The sequence below is a fragment of the Carlito syrichta genome, unplaced genomic scaffold (genome assembly GCF_000164805.1).
Source record: "Carlito syrichta isolate Samal-C Ts95f unplaced genomic scaffold, Tarsius_syrichta-2.0.1 Scaffold116864, whole genome shotgun sequence".
NCBI lineage: Eukaryota > Metazoa > Chordata > Mammalia > Primates > Tarsiidae > Carlito > Carlito syrichta.
In genome coordinates this window covers 14,806-38,959 of record NW_007060960.1, presented here as the reverse complement: position 1 = coordinate 38,959, position 24,154 = coordinate 14,806, and the positions used below count along the sequence as shown (strand labels likewise).

Below are 24,154 nucleotides of genomic sequence, written 5' to 3'. Positions count from 1 at the left end.
AATACAGATTGTGCTGAATCTGTAGACTGCTTTAGGAAGTATGGACATTTAAATATTAATTCCTCCAGTCCATGAACACAGGATTTCTTTCCATTTTTTAACATCTTTTTCAATTCTTTCATCAATGTTTTGTAGATTTCAATATATAGAATTTTCACTTCTTTGGTTAAATTTCTTTTTAAGTATTTTGTTCTTTTTGATGCTACTATAAATGGGATTATTTTCTTGATTTTTTGGGACAGATTGTTATTGGTGTAAGAAATTTAATTGTTTTTTGTGTATCAGTTTTGTATCATGCTACTTTAATACATTTGTTTATTAGTTTTAATAGACTTTTTGTGACGTCTTTAGGCTTTCTACACAAAATACCAGATTATCAGCAATAGGAATAATTTTACTTCCTTCTCGTTTACATGCGTTTTCTTTCTCTTCTTGTCTAATTGCTCTCACGAGTACTTCTAGTCTGATGCAGAATAGAGGTGGTGAGAGTAGGCATCAAAAGAAAAAAAAGTTTTTTCCCATTCATTATGATGCTAGCTGTGGGCTCTTCATATGACCTTTATTATGTTTAAAAGTTTCCTTCTACACATATTTTGTTGAGAGTTTTTTATTACAAAAACTTTGAACTTTATCAAGGGCTTTTTCTGTATTTAATAAGATATACAGGGTCAATTAATTTTCAAAAGGCTACCAAGAAGACACAATAAGGAAAGGTTAGAATGATGTTGAGAAAACTCGATATCCACATGCAAGAAAATAAACCTGGATTCTTACACTATACACAAAACTCAATTCAAAATGGATTAAAGCTCTAAACATAAGAAAGACTTGAAATCATAAAATTCCTAGTAGAAAACATAGGGAAAGCTCCTTGATACTGGCCTTGGAATTGATATTTGGATATCACTTCAAAAATTCAGGTAACAAACACAAAAACAAACAAGTAGGACTACATCTAACTAAAAAGGTTCCATATAGCAAAGAAGACAATCAACAAAATGAAAAGACAGCCTGCAATCTGATAACATGTTAATAATCAAAACAAATAGGAAATTTACACAACTCAACAGCAAAAAATCAAATAACTCAATTAAAATTGTGCAAAGGATCTGAACAATTTTTCCAAAGACATAAAAATGACCAGTAGGTAAAATTCAAATCCAAATCCAAACTACAGTAAGATATCACCTCACACCTGTTAGGATGGTTATTACCAACAAGACAAGAGATGGCAAGTATTGGTTAGGGCATGGATAAACATAGGTCTCGTGTTTCCGAGGGAATTATTTCTTAAGTGCGCTTTTATTTAAGAAATACTGTAGGGCAGGGCACAGTGGTTCACGCCTGTTAATCCCAGCACTTTGGGAGGCTAAGATGAGAGAATCACTTGAGGCCAGGAGTTCAAGACCAGCCTGGGTAACCTATTTCTAGCCCCCCCAAAAAAAAAATCAAAAAAGAAATATGGTAACAAAAATTTATAACATTCTACCTTGCATTTAATTGTTATTCCTTATTTTAAATCCAACAAATATATTTAACATTTTGTTTTTAAAAAGAAAGTGATCCAACAAGTAAAACTGAGTCAGAACAATAAATAACTTAGTGCTTATAAAAATAACTCTAGAGGTTAAAAAAAATCATATAAGGTAGAGGTAAGGAAAAAAAGAGAGATGCACAAATAAATTAATTATAGCAAAATCGCAAACGTGATAAAGGTTAGTTGTAAAGAAGGTACAGACAGATTAGTCTGTAAAGTCACGGAGAATTGCAATCCATGCAAGTCCTCCAAAATGAGCAGAATCCAAGGAGATGAAAAAATAAGCATACTCAAGTAAACAAAATAAATTCAACAAAAGAACAAAGCATAAGGAGTATTCTGGGGAAAATAATCTGACTATAATCTGAATGGAAAGAACTTAAACTATTTCTCTGTATCCTTACCTCCCATGAATTGCCTTTAAGGAAAAATATGGTTATAGAAACTCTTCAAATATGCCAATATTCCATCTCTATACCCAATGGATCCTTTGTTCATTGGTGGTATCTAAATAGATTTTTTTCCCTTAAATGAGATTGCAAGTGGTCTAGGGAAGGAAGTTTACCAAATTTCAACGTAAAGTACATTACATCTCATAACAGTTAATATTTTAATAATGTTCAGCAATTTTGAAAAAAAAGAAATCTAGAAACACAAGTACTATAATGTTGGAAGTCTAGATCGGGTTTAGCATCGATTCTGCATCATGTCTCAGAATAAACTGAAACAATACATCAACCATCAATCTAGCTTCCCATGTAGATAGCATAATGTTTGGAATGACTGTTGAGCTACTGCTCAGTTTCACGAACAGATTTAGTAATGCTGCCTACAAACTCAGTTGGATATTAAAACAGGCCATGCTTACCAATATGGTGAAATATATTAAGATTACCAAATTTTGACTTAATGGCAATTCTAATTCCAACAACTAAAGAAAGTGAAATTCTAAGGCAATAATTATAGTATGAAGTTAGTTGAAATAACTATTAAGAAAAAGTGGATGGATATTTTATGGTGGCCCAAATTATAGCACAGTTTTAAGAAAATACAGCAGAGGATATAATTAACCTAATGTGAAGTTAGCAAAACTAGGACTGTACTTTTTAATTAAAGTATCTAAATTGAAATTATAGACAAGTAAAAACAGTTTTTTAAAAAAGTAAAAATACGGGACACAAATCAAACAGTAATCATTTTGGGGTTTACCATGACAAAGAGGGTCACAGGTTCCCCAATTTGCAATGTGAAAATGATAATCAGAACAAGAATCAGCAATGTCATTATGTAACATGAAAGCCAGAAATGTAAGGGAATCCTTTCATAACTTTGGTATTCTATACATTTCTGAAAGGGAGGGAAAACATCTTGTTCACACGTTAACCTGTAAGCACGCAGCATAATACTTGCCATATAATGGGTGTCCCATGTTTAATGGAGTAAATAAGTATACTTACTATGCTATGTCATGTTTGTCAGATGCCTGTTATCCAACTCTATTGTTTTAGGTCTGTTATTGAATTTATGATCAAAATCTATAAAATAACAATCCTTATTATCGTGGACCCTAATATGAAACTGAATATTCATTCTGGTCCTCAATGTTTTATTAATTCTATCTAAATTTTAAGTGTATTATTGATATTCTAAATCAACATAATAATTCAATTTAGCTCCTATTGGTAACTCAGATCATTGATTTTATTACATACCAACGCTTAAGCCACCCTAAAATAACACACCTACAATGTCCTTTTGACTTAGTTATATTTTTTCAAGAAATGGAACCCTTGATTTAGTTAATGAGAGAAGTGAAGGATTAATTTCATAAGTTCAATTGCTTACTACATAAAAATAAAATCGTATGAACTACGCTATATTTTAAGCCTATTATATTTGTGTCAATGGTGACTGGTGATAAATTAACCCTAAAACAAAAATTCAGAATTCAGTTATTTGAGAAATGCAACAATTCAACTTCTGAACTCGAATAAAAATTAGTAGGTTTTTAGGTTACTCGTTATTCAGGTTACTCGTTATCCATTATTTCATATACAAACAGATTTTTTTTTTTTTTCAGTTGGAGTCTCACTCTGTCACCCAGACTGGAGTACAGTGACACGCTCCCGGCCACAGTAGCCTCGACCTGCTGGGCTCCAGCGATCCTTCCGCTTCAGCGTTCCAAGTAGCTGAAACTACAGGCACACGCTACTATGCCTGGCTAAATTTTTTGATTTATTGTAGAGATGAGGTCTCACCAAGTTGCTCAGGCAGGTCTCGAACCCGCAGGCTCAGGCAATCACCTCAGCCTCCCAAAGCGTGGGATTACAGGCTGAGCCATCGAAGAAACAGATATTTTTAAAGCCAGAGAAAACACTGGAAAGTCTAGTCCAGTGTTTTCAAATCTTTTTTCATTATTGCATCCCTAAGGAAGTTTTTCAGACTTTTAAAAAATCTAATTGCCTTCTCCCTCCATGGAATTTTGAAATATCTATGCACACTATATATCTAGTTATGACTACATGTATGTCTATGCTTTATGCATAAAAAGAGTATTTTAACCCACACTCAGCAAAAAACTAATTTTTGTCACCATTAAGAATCATGTCATTTTTCAGGTAAGGACACTGATGTTTGGAAAGTATTTCCCCAATGCAGGAACAGCAGATCTTTTTAGGTAACAGCACAACAATTCCAAAAACTACTGATGAACTGACTAATAGACAAACCATTAGTCAGCTAGATGCTAATTACACATTAAGGATAACTACTATTATCTTTGTTACTCTTTCTTTCTTTTCTTTTTTTTTTCCGAGTCAGAGTTGCATTCTGTTACCCTGGCTGGAGTGTAGTGGCATGCTCACAGCCACCGCAGCCTAGACCCACTGGGCTCAGGTGATCCTTCCGCCTCAGCCTTCCAAGTAGCTGGAACTACAGGCATGCACCACCATGCCCAGATAATTTTTTGATTTATTATAGAGACAAGGTCTCGCCTAGTTGCCCAGGCCGGTTTTGAACCCCTGGGCTCAGGCAATCCTCTCACCTCGGCCTCCCAAAGAGCTAGGATTATAGGCTTGAGCATCTGGCCTGTTATTCTTTCTTAAGAAGAGGATAGTCATGGCAGCATAACCCAAGTCAGTCAATTTTGTGTTTTTTTAAGTAACTGGTTTTATAGAAGCTGAAATGAATGGCTAAAATAGATTCTTATCATATTAAAATAAATGTTATTTCATACACCCCCAAACACCCTAGAACTCTTGTCTTTAAAACAATTGCTTCAAAATCTTTAACAAAATAGAGTTAAGAATCTTAAAAACGATGCAGAAACACATTTCTAAAATTAAAAGTCAAATTCTTAAGAAAATGATTTACTGTGTTAGTGTAAATTATTTGGAAGTGAAAAGTGCTTTCTAATATTCTTCTATATTCTTCTAATTCCTGGGCACATACTTAACTTAGAGGTTATTTTAGACCAAGTAATTAGCCTTATTAATATTCTTACCAGTTCTGTCATATGACTCATGACATGTACGTGCAATTTCCGCCCCTAGCTCTAAATAGTGACCAGCTTTATCTGTTCTGGAACCATCTGCTCCTAGTGCAAACATTCCCCCAGCAAAGCAGGCCAAGTGTCCCATCTTCTTTTCCAAGTGCCCATTCTTCCATTCTCCAATAAAGACAAGACCGCCACGGGATTTCTTAATAAGATGTTTTTCTATAGCCTATAGGAAAAAGAAGATAGTCAAAATTTTGGAAGCAAACCATTAGTGTTCCAAATCACTATATCCTTCTGGCTATAATAAAACTACAAAGTAGTAACTTTCCCAAACTGAGAGACTTAATAAAAAATAAGCAAATTTTGGAGTGAGTGATCAAATTGCATAAAACCTGGAACAAACACCCTAATCACACCCACAAGAAGACAGAGTAGGAGAGGAGAGAGTTGGTCTGAAAATTATCTTCTTCATAACACTACCTATTACAGGCTTTGTCTTCTTGAGCAAAACAAAATTCACAATAATCAGTCAGTCGAGGTTGTGATGGTAAGGTACTTAACCACTTATTTTCTATCTCATATGACAAAAACTGGTTTAATGTATAAGGTTTTAACTTTCAAAACAGGCATCCTGCCTTTCAAAGTATATACCATAAACAAAGCAACAGGAAATATAATTTTTTTCCACTGGCCAAAGTTAAGCAAAAGACAAAACAGTTTTAGATTAAGAATATTATAAGAGGCTGTGCTAGGTGGCTCAGCCTGTAATTCCATGCTTTGGGAGGTCGAGGTGAGTGGATTGCCTGAGCCTGGGGGTTCGAGACCCGCCTGGGCAACGTGGCGAGACCTCATCTCTACAATAAACCAAAAAACTAGCCGGGTGTGGTAGCGCGCGCCTGTAGTTCCGGCTACTCAGAAGGCTGAGGCGGAAGGATCGCTGGAGCCCAGCAGGTCAAGGCTGCGGTGGCCCGGAGCGGCCACTGCACTCCAGTCTGGGTGACTGAGTAAGACTCCAACTCAAATAAAATAAAAAAAAGAGTATTACAAGAGCAAAAAATAATTTATTACACAGTATACATGTCACATTTCCTCCAAATAAAAATATTAAACACATTCATTCATTTATCAAATACTTATTGAATACCTACTAATGTTTCAGGTATTGTGCTAGGTGCTGAGATAATGATAAATGAGTTAAGTAGATAATATAAATGAGTTAAATAATGATAAATGAATCAAGTAAAGTAAGTAGATAATATAAATGAGTTAAATAATGATGATAAATAATGATAAATGAGTTAAGCCTTCAAAGGAGCTCATGGTATAGTGGGAATGACTAAGATCTATTTTCAAAACTATGGTTCTAAGAATATTACATTTTTCCCAGATAATGACCTTTCTTAGATCATAAGACTTTCTAGGTTTAAATTCTAATGCAAGAGAATAAAACTTTCCAACTTTTTAAAATTTAAAACTTCATAAAGAATTTTAGGCCAAGGCGAGTAGATTGAGCCCGTGGGTTCAAGACCAGCCTGGACAACTTGGCAAGACCTCATCTCTAAAATAAAATAAAATAAATAAAATAAAATAAGCTAGGTGTGGTAGCGCGCGCCTATAGTTCCAGCTACTTGGAAGGCTGAGGCGGAAGGATCACTGGAGCCCAGCAGATGCTGGGGTGGTCGTGAGCATGCCACTGCACTCCAGCCTGGGAGGCGGAGTGAGACTCCAGCTCAAAAAAAAAAATTTTAGAAGTCACATACTAAAATGTATATCCTTCATTACACCCTAATCTATCTCAATTTATTAGTTAATATAATTCTTCAACATACATTTATTGAGCAACCGCAATGGGCAAAATACTGTGGCCTAGCTATTAAGTGTAACTCCTGTGTATTTTTTAAAACAAGTATAGGGAATTAGGGCCCTAAATATAAAATGAGTAATAAGATTGTTGGTTTAATGAAAAAAACAAAACCCTAACTCTGAAACTGACTACTGATTATATAAGAATGGTGATATATACAAAATATACAACTTTTCAGAATTAAAGTTGATCGGGGATAATGGATTTATAATGAATCAGAACGCAAATAACCTATTAAGCTCACTTAACACGCATTGAAACGTTTCTATTTCCCAGGTTTTACTTGGCTATAACCCATATAAATGCTTTCCAGAATGAACTTTGTTCCACTTCTCAACTGTTAAAATACCATGGTACGAGGTCACATAAATATAAAACGATATGATGCAGTTGTTAGAAATACAGGCTCTGCAGAGGACTGTTCAGCTCTAGGCTCCATCACTTATCAGTTATGTGACCTTCAGCAAGTGACTTAGCCTCGCTGTGCCATGAGGCCCTCATGTGTCAAATGATGATAAGGATTAAATGATCTAATATACGTAAAAAAGGTTAGAACAGTGCTTGACACACAGAAAGGACTATATAAGTGTACTGCCATTATTACAGTTATTTACCCATAGGCTCTTAATCTGTAGGGTCAAGTGGTCGTTTGAAAGAAGACATGTTTATAAAAAGTATGTAAAGTCAAAAGTTTTTCCAGCCTCTCTAGACGTTAAACTAAAAGTAATTAAAACAAAATGTCACAAGTACACTACATTTTTTTTCAATCATTAATTCACAATGGCACAAATAAAACTTAATAAGGCTTTTTAATTAATATACTAACAAACGATATCCTGCATGAATATACTAAAATGCTTATATGTATTGTATGCATTTCCTCAGTGTCTCAAATGGCTTTAAGATATTCATCTAGTCATCATCAAACGACTGCATATTTATATGCTTAGTAAAAAAAGTCTGACAAGAATCACCTCGACGGCATCATCATACATCTTCCTTGCCTCATAGTCTGTTTTGTCTGACATCAACCATGCTTTCAGCAAGTATTCATAAAAACTGTCTCCCAGGCCTCCAACGGATGTATGATCTGTAACAAAAGAGAAAAGAGAAGCAGAGAAGTGAAGAAAAAACAATCAATAAATATTTTCAATTGTAATGACTGTTACAGGTCAATAATTTTGAAATTATACCGACAACCTTATATCCAACATACTTAAAATTTAATCTTCCAAGAGTACACCATAATCACTCTCCTCTGTATGTGCATCCAATTTTCCAGAAAATTTTTTTCCTCTGGATGCGGTACTTCACACATTTAAGCAGTCTTTTTCTTGAGTCACATAGTTTGTACACTTTAACACATTCAAACTTTTGCAGAATTGATAATTGTCCTTCATATATTAATAGCTTTACATACATATATTATGATTACATATGAGAGCTATAAGTAAATGTCAGTAACCAAAAAGAGCTCACTCTTAGCTATTTTTTAATGTGACAGTTAATGGTGATTTCTTTGTCATAGATAATAAATTTTCTAAAATCTACAAAGAAAAAAAGCCTAAGAATTCCTTTGTAATATCACCTGTATAATATAATTAGCTGTTCAACTGCTACCCTTGATTATTATTTATACAAGTAATATTACATATAGGCATACTTCAGAGATATTGAGGATTTGGTTCCAGACTACTGCAATAAAACAAGACATACAAATATTCTGGTTTTCCAGTGCATATAAAAGCTATGTTTACACTATGCTGTTGTCTTTTAAGTATTCAATAGCATCATGTCTTTAAAAATGTACACATATTAAATCTAAAAATACTTTATTGCTAAAACATGCTGAGGTACATCTGAGTCTTCAGCCAGCTGTACTCTTTTTGTGGGTGGAGGATCTTGCCTCAATGGCTGGGGTAGTTCTGGCAAATGCATTAAATGAAACAACAATCAAGTCTGCCACATCAATTGACTCTTCCTTTCACAAAAGATTTCTCTGTAGCATGTGATGCTATTTGGTAGCACTTCACCCACAGTAAAACTGCTTTCAAAATTGGAGTCCATCCTCTAAAACCTTGCCACTACTTTGCTAACTAAGTTTATGTAATACTCTAATATCTCGTTGCCATTGCTACTTCCTCCTCTGAAATCTTGAACCCCTCCAAAGTCATCCATGAGAGTTGGAATCCACTTCCTCCAAACCTCTGTTAATTTAACATTTTGATTTCTTTTCATGAATCATACATTTTCTTAATGGCATCTAGACTGGTGAATCCTTTCCAGAAGGTTTTCCATTTGCTTTGCCCAGATCCATCAGAGAAATCAGAGAAATCACCTATGCCAACTACAGCTTTACAAAATGTATTCTTAAATAAGAAGAAGATGCCATCTGAGACTTTCAAAGCTAAAGAGAAATAAGTCAGTGCTTGGCTTCCAAGGACAGGTTGATTCTCTTGTTAGGAACTAATGCAGCTGGTGATTTTAAGGTGAAGCCACTGCTCATTTACCACTCAGAAAATCCTAGATGGTCTAGTTGCCATTAAGAAAATTACTCCCTGATCCACAAGCTGCACAATGCAAGCTGTGTTAGAAGGCATGAAAACAGCATAGTCTCCTTGTACATCTTCATCATGGCTCTTGGATGACCAGGTCATAAACAGGAATATTTTGAAAGAAATCTTTTTTCTAAGCAGTAGGGCTCAACAGTGGGTAAAGTACAGTAAACTGTGCCATAAAGATGTGCTGTCATCCAAATTTTGTTGTTTCACTTAGGGAACATGAAGAGTGGCTTTAGCATAATTCTTAAAGGCCCTGGGATTTTCAGAATGGCAAATAAGCAGTAGCTTCACTTTAAAGTCACCAGCTGCACAAGCCCCTAAAGAGATTTAGCCTGTCCTTGAAAGTCAAGCACTTCTCTTGAGCTTTGAAAGTCACAGATGGCATCTCCTTGCAATAAAAAGGCTGTGTCGTCTACATTTAAAATCTTTTGTGTATTGTAGCCACCTTCAGTCACTGATCTTAGCTAGACCTTCTGGATCACTTGCTGCAGCTTCTACATCAGCACTCGCTGCTTCACCTTGCACTTTCACATACATAAAGGAGACAGCTTATTTCCTTAAACCTTCCAGTTTTTCTTCTGCGGCTTCCTCACCTCTCTTAGCCTACATAGAATTAAATGATCTTCCTCTGAATTAAGGCTTTGGCTTAGGGGAATGTATTAGCTGGTTCGATCTTCTATCCAGATCACTCACTCAAACTTCTTCCCATGTTGGCAACAAAGACATTTTGCTTTCTTACCATTCGTGTGTTCAATGAAGTAGCATTTTTAACTACCTTCAAGAATTTTTTCTTTGAATTCACAACTTGGTTGTTTAGCACAAGAGGCCTAGCTTTTGCGTGATCCCAGCTTTCGACATGCCTTCCTTATTACTAAGCCTAATTATTTCTAGCTTTTGATTTAAAGTAAAGACGTGGCTCTTTCATTTGAATACTTAGATGTCATTGTAATACCTATTTTTATTGATGCATAATTGGTATACATTGTAGGGTTACTAATCAGCCCAATTTCCATACTGTTGTGTCTCAAGGCATAGGGAGGTCCAAGGGGCTGGGAGGAGAGGGCGTGAGTGAGAGAGAGACAGAAATGGCCGGTTGGGAGGGAGAAAAAGAGAAAAGGAGGGAAGGAGGGAGAGAGGGAGGGAGGGAGAGGAGATAGACAGATAGATGGACAGACAGACAGGAGGCAGAGACAGGGAAACAGTCAGGTGCTGGAGCAGTTGGAATACACATAACATTTACTGGCTGTCTTCTACAGGGGCTGTTTGTGGCAACTAAAACAATGACAAAGATCACTGATCATAGATCACTGTAACAGATATAATAATAATTTAAAAGTCTGAAATATTGTGAGAATTATCAAAATGTGACCCAGAGAAATAAAGTGAGTACATGCTGTTGAAAAAATGGTGCTGACAGACTTGCCCAGCACATGCATATTGTAAACCTTCAACTTACCAACACAAACAACAACAACAACAAAACTGCAATACATGCAAAGCACAATAAAGCGAAGCATAGTAAAATAAGGTATGTCTGTATGTTCTAGGTATATTCTAACTCCTTACACAATCATTAAAGAATCAATCTATAATATGATGCTGAAAGATATCTATTACATACTGTTGGGTGGTGAGAGCAAGTTTCAGAATTATGTAGTTTGATACAACTAAAAAGCTGGATGTTTAAAGAATGTTAGTGGACATATAGAAAGGATCTGAACAGACAAATGTTAATAGTGATTACCTCTAAAGAAAGAGCCCTTCAATTTTAATACCATAATTATCTGAACAAATGCAATTTTATATATTTTTTATTATAGAAAGTAATACATGGGGGAAAAGGGCTGTCATTCTTGTTAAGCGATATGTCTGCTAATTCTCCAGTAATGCACTTGTACCTTAAGTAGCCTGCACCTCTTATTTCTCACTTTTTTCTTTAGTCATAAGTGTACATTTTGATGAACTTGTACATATGTATACACCAACAAAACCACCACCAAGATAAAAATATAGAATATTTCTGGCATCCTAAAAGTCTTCCCCATGTGGCCTTCACAGTCAATATCCAGCCCTTATTAATAACCATTTCACCATAGATTTGTTTTGCCAGGTTTTAAACTTCATATAAAAAGGCCATTTACTTTCAATTAAGATTTATTAGCTCAATGACATTCTCTTTTATTTTCCATCTGAATATCTAGAGGAAGGACACCACTGCTTTCTGAAGGTTTCCTGAGTCTTAACATTAAGTGACTGGGTGTTATAGAAGACACTCAGAGAAGTAGAAGACAGATATGATCCCATATTCTAAATTTCAGACAGTACAAGAAACTCACAAATTTCAATACCTATCATACTTACATCTAAGAATTGTATAAGATGGTATTATATGATGACTGATTTACAAAATAAATTATACCTAGAAGCAAAATTAATTCTAACAGATTGAAACTCTGTAACTGCAAAAAATCATAAACACTAACATATAACTTGTGAAATATTAAGGCAATACAGAAGTGAATAGACAGGGAGGGTCCCCCATACTTACAGGGTATTTGGGAGGGGGTAAACTGTAGTTGTGCATTTGGGGCACATTATTTGGTAATGAACAAGAAAGGAGTGATTTTATATGTGGAGAGAAACTATTTTAAAACAGGCGTATAAAAAGAATTATGACAAAACATTCCCATCAATATTGCAACCTCAATTTTGTGCTTAGATCAAAATGTCTTGACTCACTCAGTGGCATTATGGCAGCAGCTGCCCCGTCTTTTCTTAGACTTTATCAGCTGCTTAAAATCATGCTGAAGTTCAGTTGTCCCCATATTTTAACCATGACTTTCTTGTATGGTTTTTAGTTCTCCCTGGATTTTTGAGCCGTCTTTCTATTGTCTCCCATCATTTTCCCTAATAATTTATTGCGCCCTAGCCTCTCAATCATGTTACTTATCCTTAGTCACTTCCCCCCCACGCCAATTGCCCTAGAGACCTTCCTTCAATCTGATTATTCCATAAGCATACTCCACAGCTATCATCTCTTTTCTTGCTTTCCAGAGTTTAGGTCTATTGTTCCCTCAAAGCTGTGAGGGAATGAATGAAAGAATCACATTCTGAAATGATTTTCCCATCTTACTCCGGTAATGTTGGCCATCATTAGTAAATCAAAAAACAACAGATGCTGGCGAGGGTGTGGAGAAAAGAAAATTCTTGGTAGAAGTGCAGGCAAGTTCAACCTCTATGGAAAGTAGTGTGGCGATTCCTAAAAGAACTAAAAATTGTCCTTCCATACAAGTCAGCAATACCCGGAGGAATATACCCGGAGGACCGTAAACCATTCTACCGAAGACACCTGCACACACTTGTTTATACCTGCACTACTCACAATAGTAAAAACACAGAACCAACCCTACTACCCATCAAAAGTGAACTGGATAAAAAAACGTGGTACATATACACGATGGGAGTATTATGCAGCCATAGAGAAGAACAAAATCATGGATTTTGCAGAAAATTGGATGAAGGTGGAGATCACACTTTGTGATCTATCATAGAAACAACTAAATACCACATGTTTTCACTCATAAGTTAGATCTAACATGAATCACATTGGCACAAAATAGGAATTGGCAATGCTGGATACTGCCGGGAGAGTTGAGAGGACACGTAACAACACAAAGGATCCTAAACCAGGGGAAACAAGGACCAGCTGGAGGCCCAAACTTCACCTGCATGCAGCCTACTTATGTAGCTAATCCTGACTTATACCCCACATCTCTATAATTAAAAAAAACATGGTGCTGGAATAATGGAATATCCATATGCAAAAAACAAAAAACAAACCAAAATCCTTGACCCTATACAAAAATCAACTCAACATGGATCTCAGATCTAAATATAAAACATAAATATCTATAAATTTTTAGAAGAAAACACAAGAAGAAACTTTTGTGAGCTTGGGTGAGGGAAAGATTTCTTAGATACAACACAAAAGAACAATTCCTAAAAGAACAAAATGATAAAATGGACTTCATAATTAGAATCTTTTCAACACTATTACGAGAATGAAAAGACAAGCCACAGACTGGGGAAAAAATCCTTGCCAAGAATATATCTGATAAAGAAATAAAGTCTCAAAATTCAACAATTAAGAAAATAAACAGTCCATTTTTAATGGGCAACAGGCAAGAGATTGAATCAAATAACTCATCAAAGAATATAAAGGGATGCCAAATAGCATATGAAAAGATTGTTCAACATCATTAGTCATTTGAGAAGTACTAATTAAAACCGGAATAAGCACATCTATTAAAATGGCTAAAATTAAAAGATTAACCATATTAAGTATCGGTGAATATGTGGAGGAACACTACTGATAGGAATGTAAACTGATACATCCACTCTGGAAAACAACTTGGCAGTTTCTTAAAAAGTTATACATTCCTATTATGTATTACAAACAATCCACTCCTAGGTGGACCCAAGAGAAATGAAAATATGTGAAGGCTTGTATGTGAGTATTCACAATAGCTTTATTTGTAATAGTCCAAAACTAGAAACAACCTAATATCCATCAACAGGAGTATGGATAAACAAACTGTAGTATTCCACATAGTGGAATTCTACTCAAAAGTAGATATAAACAACATGAAGGAAACTAAAAATAATTATTCTGGATGAAAGAAATCAAGTAAAGAGTGTATGTACAGGGTTTCACTTACATAAGGCTCTAGAAAACACAAACTAATCTATAATGATAGAAAGCAGATTAGTATTTGCTTGGGGGAGGGTGAGGGGAGAAAGGTGAGTGAGGGATCACAAAAGGGTATGAAAAAATCTTTCAGAGGTGATAGATAAGTTCACTATTTTAATTGTGATGATAGTTTTTAAAGGTTTATATAATATTTCAAAAGTTAACAAATTATGCATTTTAAATATGTACAGTTTAATAAAGCAGTTGTTTAAAAAGTAAGCAAATAAAACAAAAGGATATTTGGAATTAGTCCAAATCTATCAGTAATCTCAACATGTATAATTTGTTTTGACTTAGCTTTTAAAACACTGAGACTCTCATACCAAAACTAAAAATAAAATCTCCACAAATACTTTTTAAAAGACATGTCTAAATTAAAATTGTCCAGGAAACTGAAAATAAAGAAATGATCAAAGGAGTTGGAAATGGATAGGAGGGTTATGTAGAAGACCTCTAAGGAGAATAAAAAATAAAAAAGTAAACTGATCAAAGTTAAAAAAAAAAAAAAAAACAACCTGTCATGGGATATTGGAGATCTACTTGGAACTGGAAATTATAAATTTACAGTAACTTTAACCTGTACTATTTGATGATTTTCACCAGCATGCTCGATGTATCTCTGTGAGCCCAGAAGAAAAGTAGATGGCTGAGTTGATACAAATTCTGGGATTTGTCAGACATATAAAACAGAAAGACAAAGGTACACGTGTATTAGTTTGGATCCTAAGAGGTCTAGGCTGGATGGAAAAGGAAGCAACAAGTCATCCCTCTTGTCCAGACATTCAGGGCCCTAACTGCACTGTTGCATCCAACCACAGTTAAACAACAACTCTGGATCAACCTAGCTGTTAGTCTGTTCTACTATCATCCCTCAATTTTCAATTTTTGCCATCAATGTGAACCTCATTGCTGCTTGTCAACTTTTCTATGACTCCTTAACCAAGTGTTCTTTCTTGTCTCTAGCACAAGTATAAGTTCTGTTTCCTAAGTCCCCTACTGCTCTACCTTTTTCCTCACTCTCAGCAAATGCCTTCTAATTCACAGAGAAAATACGAATCACAGAGAAGGGGAGCTAAAAAAACACACCCTTTCATTTTCTGCACCCCCACCTATCAATTATATGTTCTCTTTGCTTGTTAAAAAGGAATATGTGACCATTCTCTACTCTAGACACTCCATTTGGCCCTGGATCCTAATTACTTCTGCTTCCTCCATGGGAACTTTCCTCTCTCCTGGTTTATCTTTAATATCTACATTTCAATTGAATCTACCTCTTAGCATATAAATGCTTGCCATTAACATCCTAAAATAATGTGATTGGCTGGGCTTTACTGTACTCTGAGTTTGATAACTATCAGGTAAGTACTAAAAGAGAAAAGAAGGAAGAAACCAAGATGGAGCAAACAGGTGAACACTGGAGCGCTTCACTGAATCTGGGAATACTTAAGAGGAAAAATGGCTTAAAGTGGAAGATGTTTAAATTTTAGGCATGTTAAATTTGTGGTACTAGCTGCAATCAGATATGTAGAAATCCAGAGAAGAGCTAAGTTGGGGGCATACATTTGGGAGTTATCAACATATAAAATGAACTTGAGTCATAGGAGTTTACTCAGAGAGAATATACAGTGATTAAAGGACATAAACATATTCTCTTTGGAGAATAAGAACATTTACGAAATGAGTAGGGAAGAAAGACACCATGAGAAACACTGAGATCAATCATACGAGGAAAAAGAGAAGGAGAGAGTGATGTTTCAAAAGTCAAGGGAGGGCAACCCCTTCTGGTCCCCTCCTACTGTGGGAGCTTTTCTGTCCTCTTAATAAATCCTTTCTCAAACAAACAAACAAAAAACCAAAAGAAGTCAAGAGAGGTAGCACTAGCAGTGGGTGAGAGTGTGAGCTCTGGAGCTAGACTGTCTACTTATCCTCTCTGTTGCTTACTAGCTGTGTGACCTTATGTATACCACTCAATCTCTTTGTAATTTACTTTCCCTACCTACAAAAAGAGCATAATGATAGTATCTATCTCATAAGACTGTATAAAAGTTTACAGATCCAATGAATTAGAAAGTATAAAGCATTTAACTATGACATATATAATAACGTAATATAAAAGTACAGTAAATAAGTAAAAGGGAAGAGAAATGACGGAATGACCACCATTTAAAAATCTACAGAGATCAAGTAAGATAAAGATGTATTTTTTTCTTCATTATTCACTCAGCATATTTACTGAGTGCCCTCACTGTGCCAGGCACTGTTCTAGGCACTATGGATGTAACAGTAAACAAAACTGATGAAACTCTATGCCTTCATGAATCCTGCATTCCATTGTGAGAGATGACAAACAAACATAATAAATTAAGTAATAAGAAAAGTATATAAGTATGAAGAAAAACAATAAGCAAAGCATACAATTAATAAGCAATACTGGTATTAAAAAGACCAAATAATTGTATGGTACCATGTTCGAAGTTTCAAGCACTTCACACATATTTAACTCATTTAATTCTCACAATAACCCCATGAGTTAGGGTCTATTATGATTATCCTAATTATACAGGTAAGACAGGTAATTATACAGAGGTAAAAAGTGGTTAAATAACCTGCACATCACAAAGGTAGAATGTAGCAGACGTAGAATTCAAACCCAAGTGTTCTGACTCCAGATTCTGTGCTCTTAACAAATTGGGAGAGGGATATATAAAATATGTATTTGGGGTCAGACTGGTAGTGGAAATTTTAGATATGGTGACCAGGGAAGATTTCATTGAGAAGGTAACTTGTGAGTAAAAAAACCTGAAGAAAGTGAGAAAGTGAGCTATGTGACTATCACTAGGAAGATCATTCCAAACAGAGGGAATAGTAGGAGCAATAGTTCTGTGATGGAGAAGTGCCTGATGGACTCAAGGACTGAGAGACTGCCAGTGCAGGTGGAGCAGAACACCTAAGAGCAATGGCAGTCAGATCACACAATGCCTCATACGGACTGTGACTTTTACTCTAAATGAGATGAAAAGCCATTGGAGAGTTGCATAAAGTGATACAAAGTGATCTACATTATAAAAAAAATCACTGGCTGCTATATTAAGAATAGACTAGACACGCCGGGCTCGGTGGCTCAGCCTGTAATCCCGCGCCTTTGGGAGGCCGAGGTGAGTGGATGGCCTGAGCCCGCGGGTTCGAGATCCACCTGGGCAGCGAGACCTCATCTCTCCGATAAATCAAAAAATCAGCCAGGTGTGGTAGCGCGCCCCTGTAATTCCGGCTACTCGGAAGGCTGAGGCGGAAGGATCGGCGGAGCCCAGCAGGTCGAGGCTGCGGTGGCCGGGAGCGGCCACTGCATTCCAGTCTGGGCGACAGAGTGAGACTCCAACTCAAAAAATAAAAAGAAAAAAAGAACAGACTAGACTAAAGAGGGGTAGAGGCAGAAACAGAAAGACCAAACAGGATGCGATCACAATAATCCTGGCAAGAGATGGTGACTCAGTTCAGGATAGTGGCAACTGAACTCCAGATGTTTCCAAAGTAGACAAAACAGAATTTGCCGAGGAAACGAAGGTGCAGCGTAGGATAAAGACAGGGGGTAAAAGATGAGCAAAAACAGGGCTGCCATCAACTGAACTAAAAAAGACCAGAAGACTAACAGGGTTTCAGGAGGAAAGAATTGCAAAGAGCTCAGTCACAGACCCATTAAGGTTGAGGCAGCTCTAATATATTTAAGTACAGATGGCAAGTAGATCACTGGATACATGCGCAGGCAAGTCCAAGACAAGGTGGGGACTGGAGCTCTGAACCCAAGAGACGTTAACTCACAAAAGGCCTTCAAAACCCCGAAATGAGAGAGAAAGAGAGGAAGACTGACCTCTAGGACATTCCCATCCTAAAAGGCTAGGGAGAAAGGAGAGACTCACAAGAAAGACTGAATGCAGTTAAGACCAAGGCAAAAGCAAAATAATGTGTTATCCTAGAAACTGAAGGCGCTTCAAGAAAAAAGAAATCAAGATGCTGACGGACTCTGAAAAATAAAGCTTGAGAACGGACCACCACACTTAGCAACATGGAGATCCCTAGCGACTATGATCAGAAGAGTCTGGATGGGATTCTTATCATTATATGACATCACATGATGCTTGTTTATTATGTCTCTGCAGTAGAATATAAATTCTACAAGGGTGTTAGGGTCACCTGTTCACATCTGTATATGCCCAGCACCTGAAAAAGTGGTTGATATTTACTAGGTATTCAGTAAGTATCTGTGGAAATAATGAATGCAAAAGTACTGTAAACAAACAAACAAAAAAAAAAACCCTATAATACTATTACCCAAATAAAGTTGATGTTAATTTTCTGATGGGTATGTACATATAAGTGAGAGACAGAGAGAGAGAGAGAGAGAGAGAGAGAGAGAGAGAATCTATATCTATCCCCCCCCCCTTTTTTTTTCCTTTTTTCCCTAATAGGTGAAGCAGGTGACTGGAAGGGAGGCTATTGTGTTCAAAGAGTTTATTTAATTTAGAATTTTTCTATTTTAATTGAATAGGTAGGAATTTATTGATAAGAGAATATAAAGGAAGTACAAGGTATTCCAAAAGGAGAAAGGGAAAGCTGAAACAGGGAAAATAATATTTTAGAAAGAATTTGAACTGACAAAACTCAGCAAAGAATGATGCAGGGTAGAAAGGAAAGGACAAAATTTAGGATCACTACCATTCCCACAGACAACTATCCTAGATCCAGATACGATAGCAGTTTTCTACTAGCGTAATCAGCCTGTAATCCCGTGCTTTGGGAGGCCGAGGTGAGTGAACTGCCTGAGCCCACGGGTTCGAGACCCACCTGGGCAACTTGGTGAGACCTCATCTCTACAATAAAAATCAAAAAAATCAGCCGGGCGTGGTAGCGTGCGCCTGTAGTTCCAGCTACTTGGAAGGCTGAGGCGGAAGGATCGCCGGAGCCCAGCAGGTCGAGGCTGCGGTGGCCGGGAGCGGCCACTGCACCCCAGTCTGGGCAACTGAGACTCCCACTCAAAAAAAACAAACCAAAAAAACCAAAACTAACCTTATTATCGAATAGTTCAGAGAATATCACATTTTCTTGTCAAAATTATCAATTATCTCCATTGAAAACAAAATATACAAACAAAACAAAAAACTTCTGAAGCAAGAATTCTGTCCATCTTGCTTTATAGACCATCTGTAATTACATTAAAAAAGAATGCTACTAAAAAAACTTGAAGCTAATATTCCTTCCTGTAGAGTATATTTTAGCTAAGCAAACATTGATATTTATTCCATAGCAAATACTTTTACTGAAATAATGAACTGCATCACTAGATTTCAATATCTATTTGACATTTCCCAATGTTTTCAGGAACAGATCATTATTTTACTGTGGCTTATAAAGTAATGGGGGAAATTTATAACACGAGTCGCATACAGAATGACATGCCCATCTCAGGCATGTCAGAACAGTGGAGGAAACCAATCACTTTACAATCATGCTTGATTAGAAGACAAGCCTCAAAGACAGGGTTCATGGCCTTCCAAGCCTCCAAGCCTGCATGTTAAGTGATCACTCTGCTTTTGATAAATTGTTTAATCATTTTTAGGGTTCCTCAGCTATGCTGAATCATTGTCCAGTAGTTTTTATAATTATCACAGTAAGTGCTATTATTTGTAAAGAAATATTTTCTATCCTGAAACATATTTGCAGCGTTGATCTATTAAATTCCATTACATTTAAGGACAGATGATTTTATTTATAACAACTATTAGTACAACTATAGATGCCTTTTCTGAATGGAGTTCTTGACTTACAGTAATGGGCACATTCCAAATACGTTCCCAATAAAACTACTCAAACTCGTACACAATTCAGTCCTTTATTCATAATTTGTTACACCAGTAACTGGTAGAAACCTCTTGATTTGAAGGTCACTAATTCAACACTAATTTTACTTTTAATACCTTTTAGTAAGATATACTTCTGTGGAATTCACATATTTTTAGTTTTACATATCCCTTTATTTCCCATTCTTAAAACCAGAAAAATACTGAAAACAGCATAAATCAATCTCTTTCAGAGTAAACTACTGCTCTCCTTGGGTGTATCATTGTTACTCGTGCTTATAATATAGCAATATTTTTAAGTCAAAAAATACATAGGCAAGTTATATCCTGCTATCTAATAGTTCAAAAATTAAGAGGTACAGTTTTCATTAATAAATCAACAGTTAAATAAGTGTACTCGGGACTAACTGGGAGAAAAAATATTTAGGTCAGGAAATAACAATATGGAAAGATAATGCATAACACTATAATGCAAAAGCATCATTGAGAGCTAATGCTCATAGTCTAGACTTAAAGGTATAAAATACCAGTTGCATGGATGGCAAGGGAGCCCAGCATAACACATATACAAGTAACAGTCATTAAAACAACAAAAGGACATTTAAAAAAAATATTTGCACTTTGGCCTCATGCATCTATTTCTGGATATGTTGTAGATCTAACAGACGGATTAACAAATGAGCCAGAAACAAGAATTTAGAAAGAATTAAAGAAAATGAAATGTGAGAAAAGGTCAAAAAAATTGACAAGTTTTGGACATTGTGGTTTAGGAAAAACGTTTTGTATATCTGATTTATTGCTAGAGTTTATAGACAAGACTACTCCTGGTTTTCCTGATTAATAATTTAGATAACTTATTTAACCTCTCTATACTCTGTTTCATCATCTTACTGTACTTAATAGTTTAATCATGTGGGCCACATTTATGAGATACTATATTTGAAAATGATTACTCAGGTTATAGGACTTATTCCCAGACCTGCCAAATAGGTACTGCCCAGCGGTTCTAGGTAGGTAGTCCAGTGGAAGACTAGGTTTAATCAATGCATACACAGCAGCCTGAGATTCATGGTAACTATGGAATTTATTACTCAGGAGTCTTAACTTCCTTACTTGAACCACTGAATGAACCATGCCTGCCTACATGTCAAATCTGATGAGCCATGTCACTCCAAGGTCCGTTTGATATGCAGAAATGGTCACACATTATAAAGTACTCCTAAATATCAATGATTCATATGATTTATCTCAATATGTCATGTAGTTCATGGCAGGCTTCTAATAGAAGCTATTTCTTAAAATGTTCTATAGGAAATTCTAGAATAAAAGCAAATGTAAAACATTTTCGAATACAATATTTCATAAACGTGACCCACAGGATCATCTTATTAAATAAGATTAAATAAGTACAAGATGAAGAGGCATATAGAAGTTAAATAGGTTATCTACATTATCAGGCAGAAAAACCAGAATCAGTCTTCTAACTCCAAGAAGAATGTTCCTTCTTATTTTGTCCACAGCTTTAAATTTAGTAGTATTAATTTCATGACCAGTAATGACTGATTTCCTATATTTTCTCCACTTTATTCATTAAATGGCATAGGCTATATGTTGTACTTAGAATTAGTAAAAAAAAAAAACAACAATTTTTTAAAAAATACCCTAGTGATTTGCCTTTAAATCTAGTTTCCTTACTATATTCTTTTACATCTGTTTCCAAGTACTTTTCCTGAAAGTAATTAACAGTAATTATTCTCTGCGATTGCTATGTGCATGTCAGACATTATCATTACTCTAATTATAATACAGTTAGCCAAAGCTGAATTGTTAAATTTCACTTCAATTAAATGTTTGTTTTACAGACTATTTATAGATATGACAGATGTATATTGCTCAAGGATAATAGTGAAATCTGATACACTTTTAAGAAACTGATATAAAATATACAAAAACATTAAAAGGAACAAATTGGACAATTTAGTAAGGACTGCAGCTGCTAAAGGGATGTCAGGGCAGCTCCCTAGGATTTTAAAGACTTTCTGCCAAAATAACCAGTGAATAGCTCTTTCTATAACATCAAAACTAATAACTGCTGAGAGTGAATTTATTATAAAGTAATCTGAATTTATTTTGTAATAAAAAACAGGGAAAAATAATCATCTTTTTTTTGGTTGTAATTTTTTTTATTGTAGTGAAACACATATAACATAAAAGCTTCCATTTTAACTATTTTGTAAGTGTTGTCAGTGGCTTAATTATATTCACAGAGCTGAACAATATTCACCACTGCCTATTTCTAAAACTTTTCATCACTGCAGACATTCTATGGCCATAACTTTCCATTCTCCTCTTGCAAGCCTCTGGAAACCTCTAATCTATGTCCTGTCTCTATGAATTTGACTACTCTAGATACTTGCTATAAATGAAAGCATGCAGTATTTGTCTGTATTTGTATTTTTAGAGATATAACGGATAGAAGTGCAGTTGTGTTACATGGATATACTGCACAGTGACGGAAGTCGGCTTTCCGTGTATCCATGACACTAAGGGTGTAGCCTGTACCCAACTGGTAGTGTTTAATCCCCGCCACCCTTGCACCTTTGTTAGTCTCAAACATCTATTGTTCTACCCTGGATGTCCATGTGTACTCATTGTTTGGCTACCACTTATAAATGAGATCTGTTTCGACTTTGTTTCTAGGTCACTTCACTTAAGAGAGAGGCCTCCAGTTCCATTCTTGTTGCTACAAAAGACATGACATTTTATGGTTGAGTGTTATTCCATGGTGCATATATACATACCACATTTTAATCCAATCACCTGCTGATGGACACTTAGGTTGATTCCATAACTATGCTACTGTGAATATTGCTGCAATAAACATAAGAGTGCAGGTGTCTTTTTGATATAATGATTTATTTTCGTTTGGACAGATACCCAGATGTAGAAATGTTGAATGGAAAGGTAGTTCTATTTTTAGTTCTTTGAGAAAAATCTCCATACTGCTTTCTGTAGAGGTTGTACTAATTTACATTTCCACCAACAGTGCATCATAAGTGTTCCCTTTGCTCCATGTTCTTTTTTTGTTGTTGTTTTGTTTTTTGGAGTTGGAGTCTCACTCTGGCACCCAGACTGGAGTGCAGTGGCTGCTCCCAGCCACCGCAGCCTCGACCTGCTGGGCTCCGGCAATCCTTCCGCCTCAGCCTTCCAAGGAGCTGGAATTACAGGCGTGCACTACCACGCCCAGCTAATTTTTGATTTATTGTAGAGATGAGGTCTCATCTATGTTCTTAACACCCATTCTGGCGTAAGACGGTATCTAATAGTGGTTTTAATTTTCATTTCTCTGATGATCAGTGATGTTCAGTATTTTTCATGTATTTGTTGGCCACTTGCAAATCTTTTTTTGAAAAATCTGTTCATGTCCTTTAAATACTTTTTAATGTGGTTATTTATTTCTTGTTGAGTGTTTGAGTTCCTTCTAGATTCTAGATATTAGCCCTTTGTCAGGTGCATAGTTTGCAAATGCTTTATCACATTCTGTAAGTTATTTCTTTTGCTGAGCAAAAGTTTTTTAGCTTATATATGTCACATTTGTCTATTTTTGTTTTTGGTGCATCCAACTTTAAGAACTGAGTAATAAATTATTTGCCTAGGCCGATCTACAGAAGAGTTTTTACCAGGTTTCCTTGTAGAATTTTTATAGTCTTACATCTTATTTTTAAACTTTTAATCCAGCTTAATTTTTAAAAATGGGTGCAGTTATTTGTAGATATGTAGCTTTATTTCTGGGTTCTCTATTTGGTTCACTTGGTCTATGTGTTTATTTTTATACAGTACTCTGTTATTTGGGTTGTTAGAACCTTGTAGCATAATTTGAAGTCAAGTATAGTGATTTCTCCAGTTTTATTCCTTTTTCTTAGCATTGCTTTAGCTATTCAGGCTCTTTTTAGATTCATATGATCTTTAGGATAGTTTTCTCTAAATTTGTGAAAATGACATTGGAAATCTGATAGGAATTCCATGGAATCTGTGGATTGCTTTGGGCAGTATGGTTACTTAAATGACATTGAGTCTTCTGATCCACGAGCATG

At 35.7% G+C, this 24,154-nt stretch overlaps 1 protein-coding gene across 1 annotated transcript in view; it reads right to left on the bottom strand.

Annotated features, from left to right (window-relative positions):
• LOC103276990 (mannosyl-oligosaccharide 1,2-alpha-mannosidase IB-like) overlaps positions 1 to 24,154 on the bottom strand; it is a 73,710-nt gene that overhangs the window by 36,722 nt on the left and 12,834 nt on the right. The window contains exons 2-3 of the mRNA XM_021706970.1: positions 7,872 to 7,987; positions 5,040 to 5,259 (exon numbers count right to left, since the gene is read on the bottom strand). Coding sequence (XP_021562645.1) covers positions 5,040 to 5,259; positions 7,872 to 7,987 — 336 coding nt within the window. The remainder of the gene's footprint in view (positions 1 to 5,039; positions 5,260 to 7,871; positions 7,988 to 24,154) is intronic.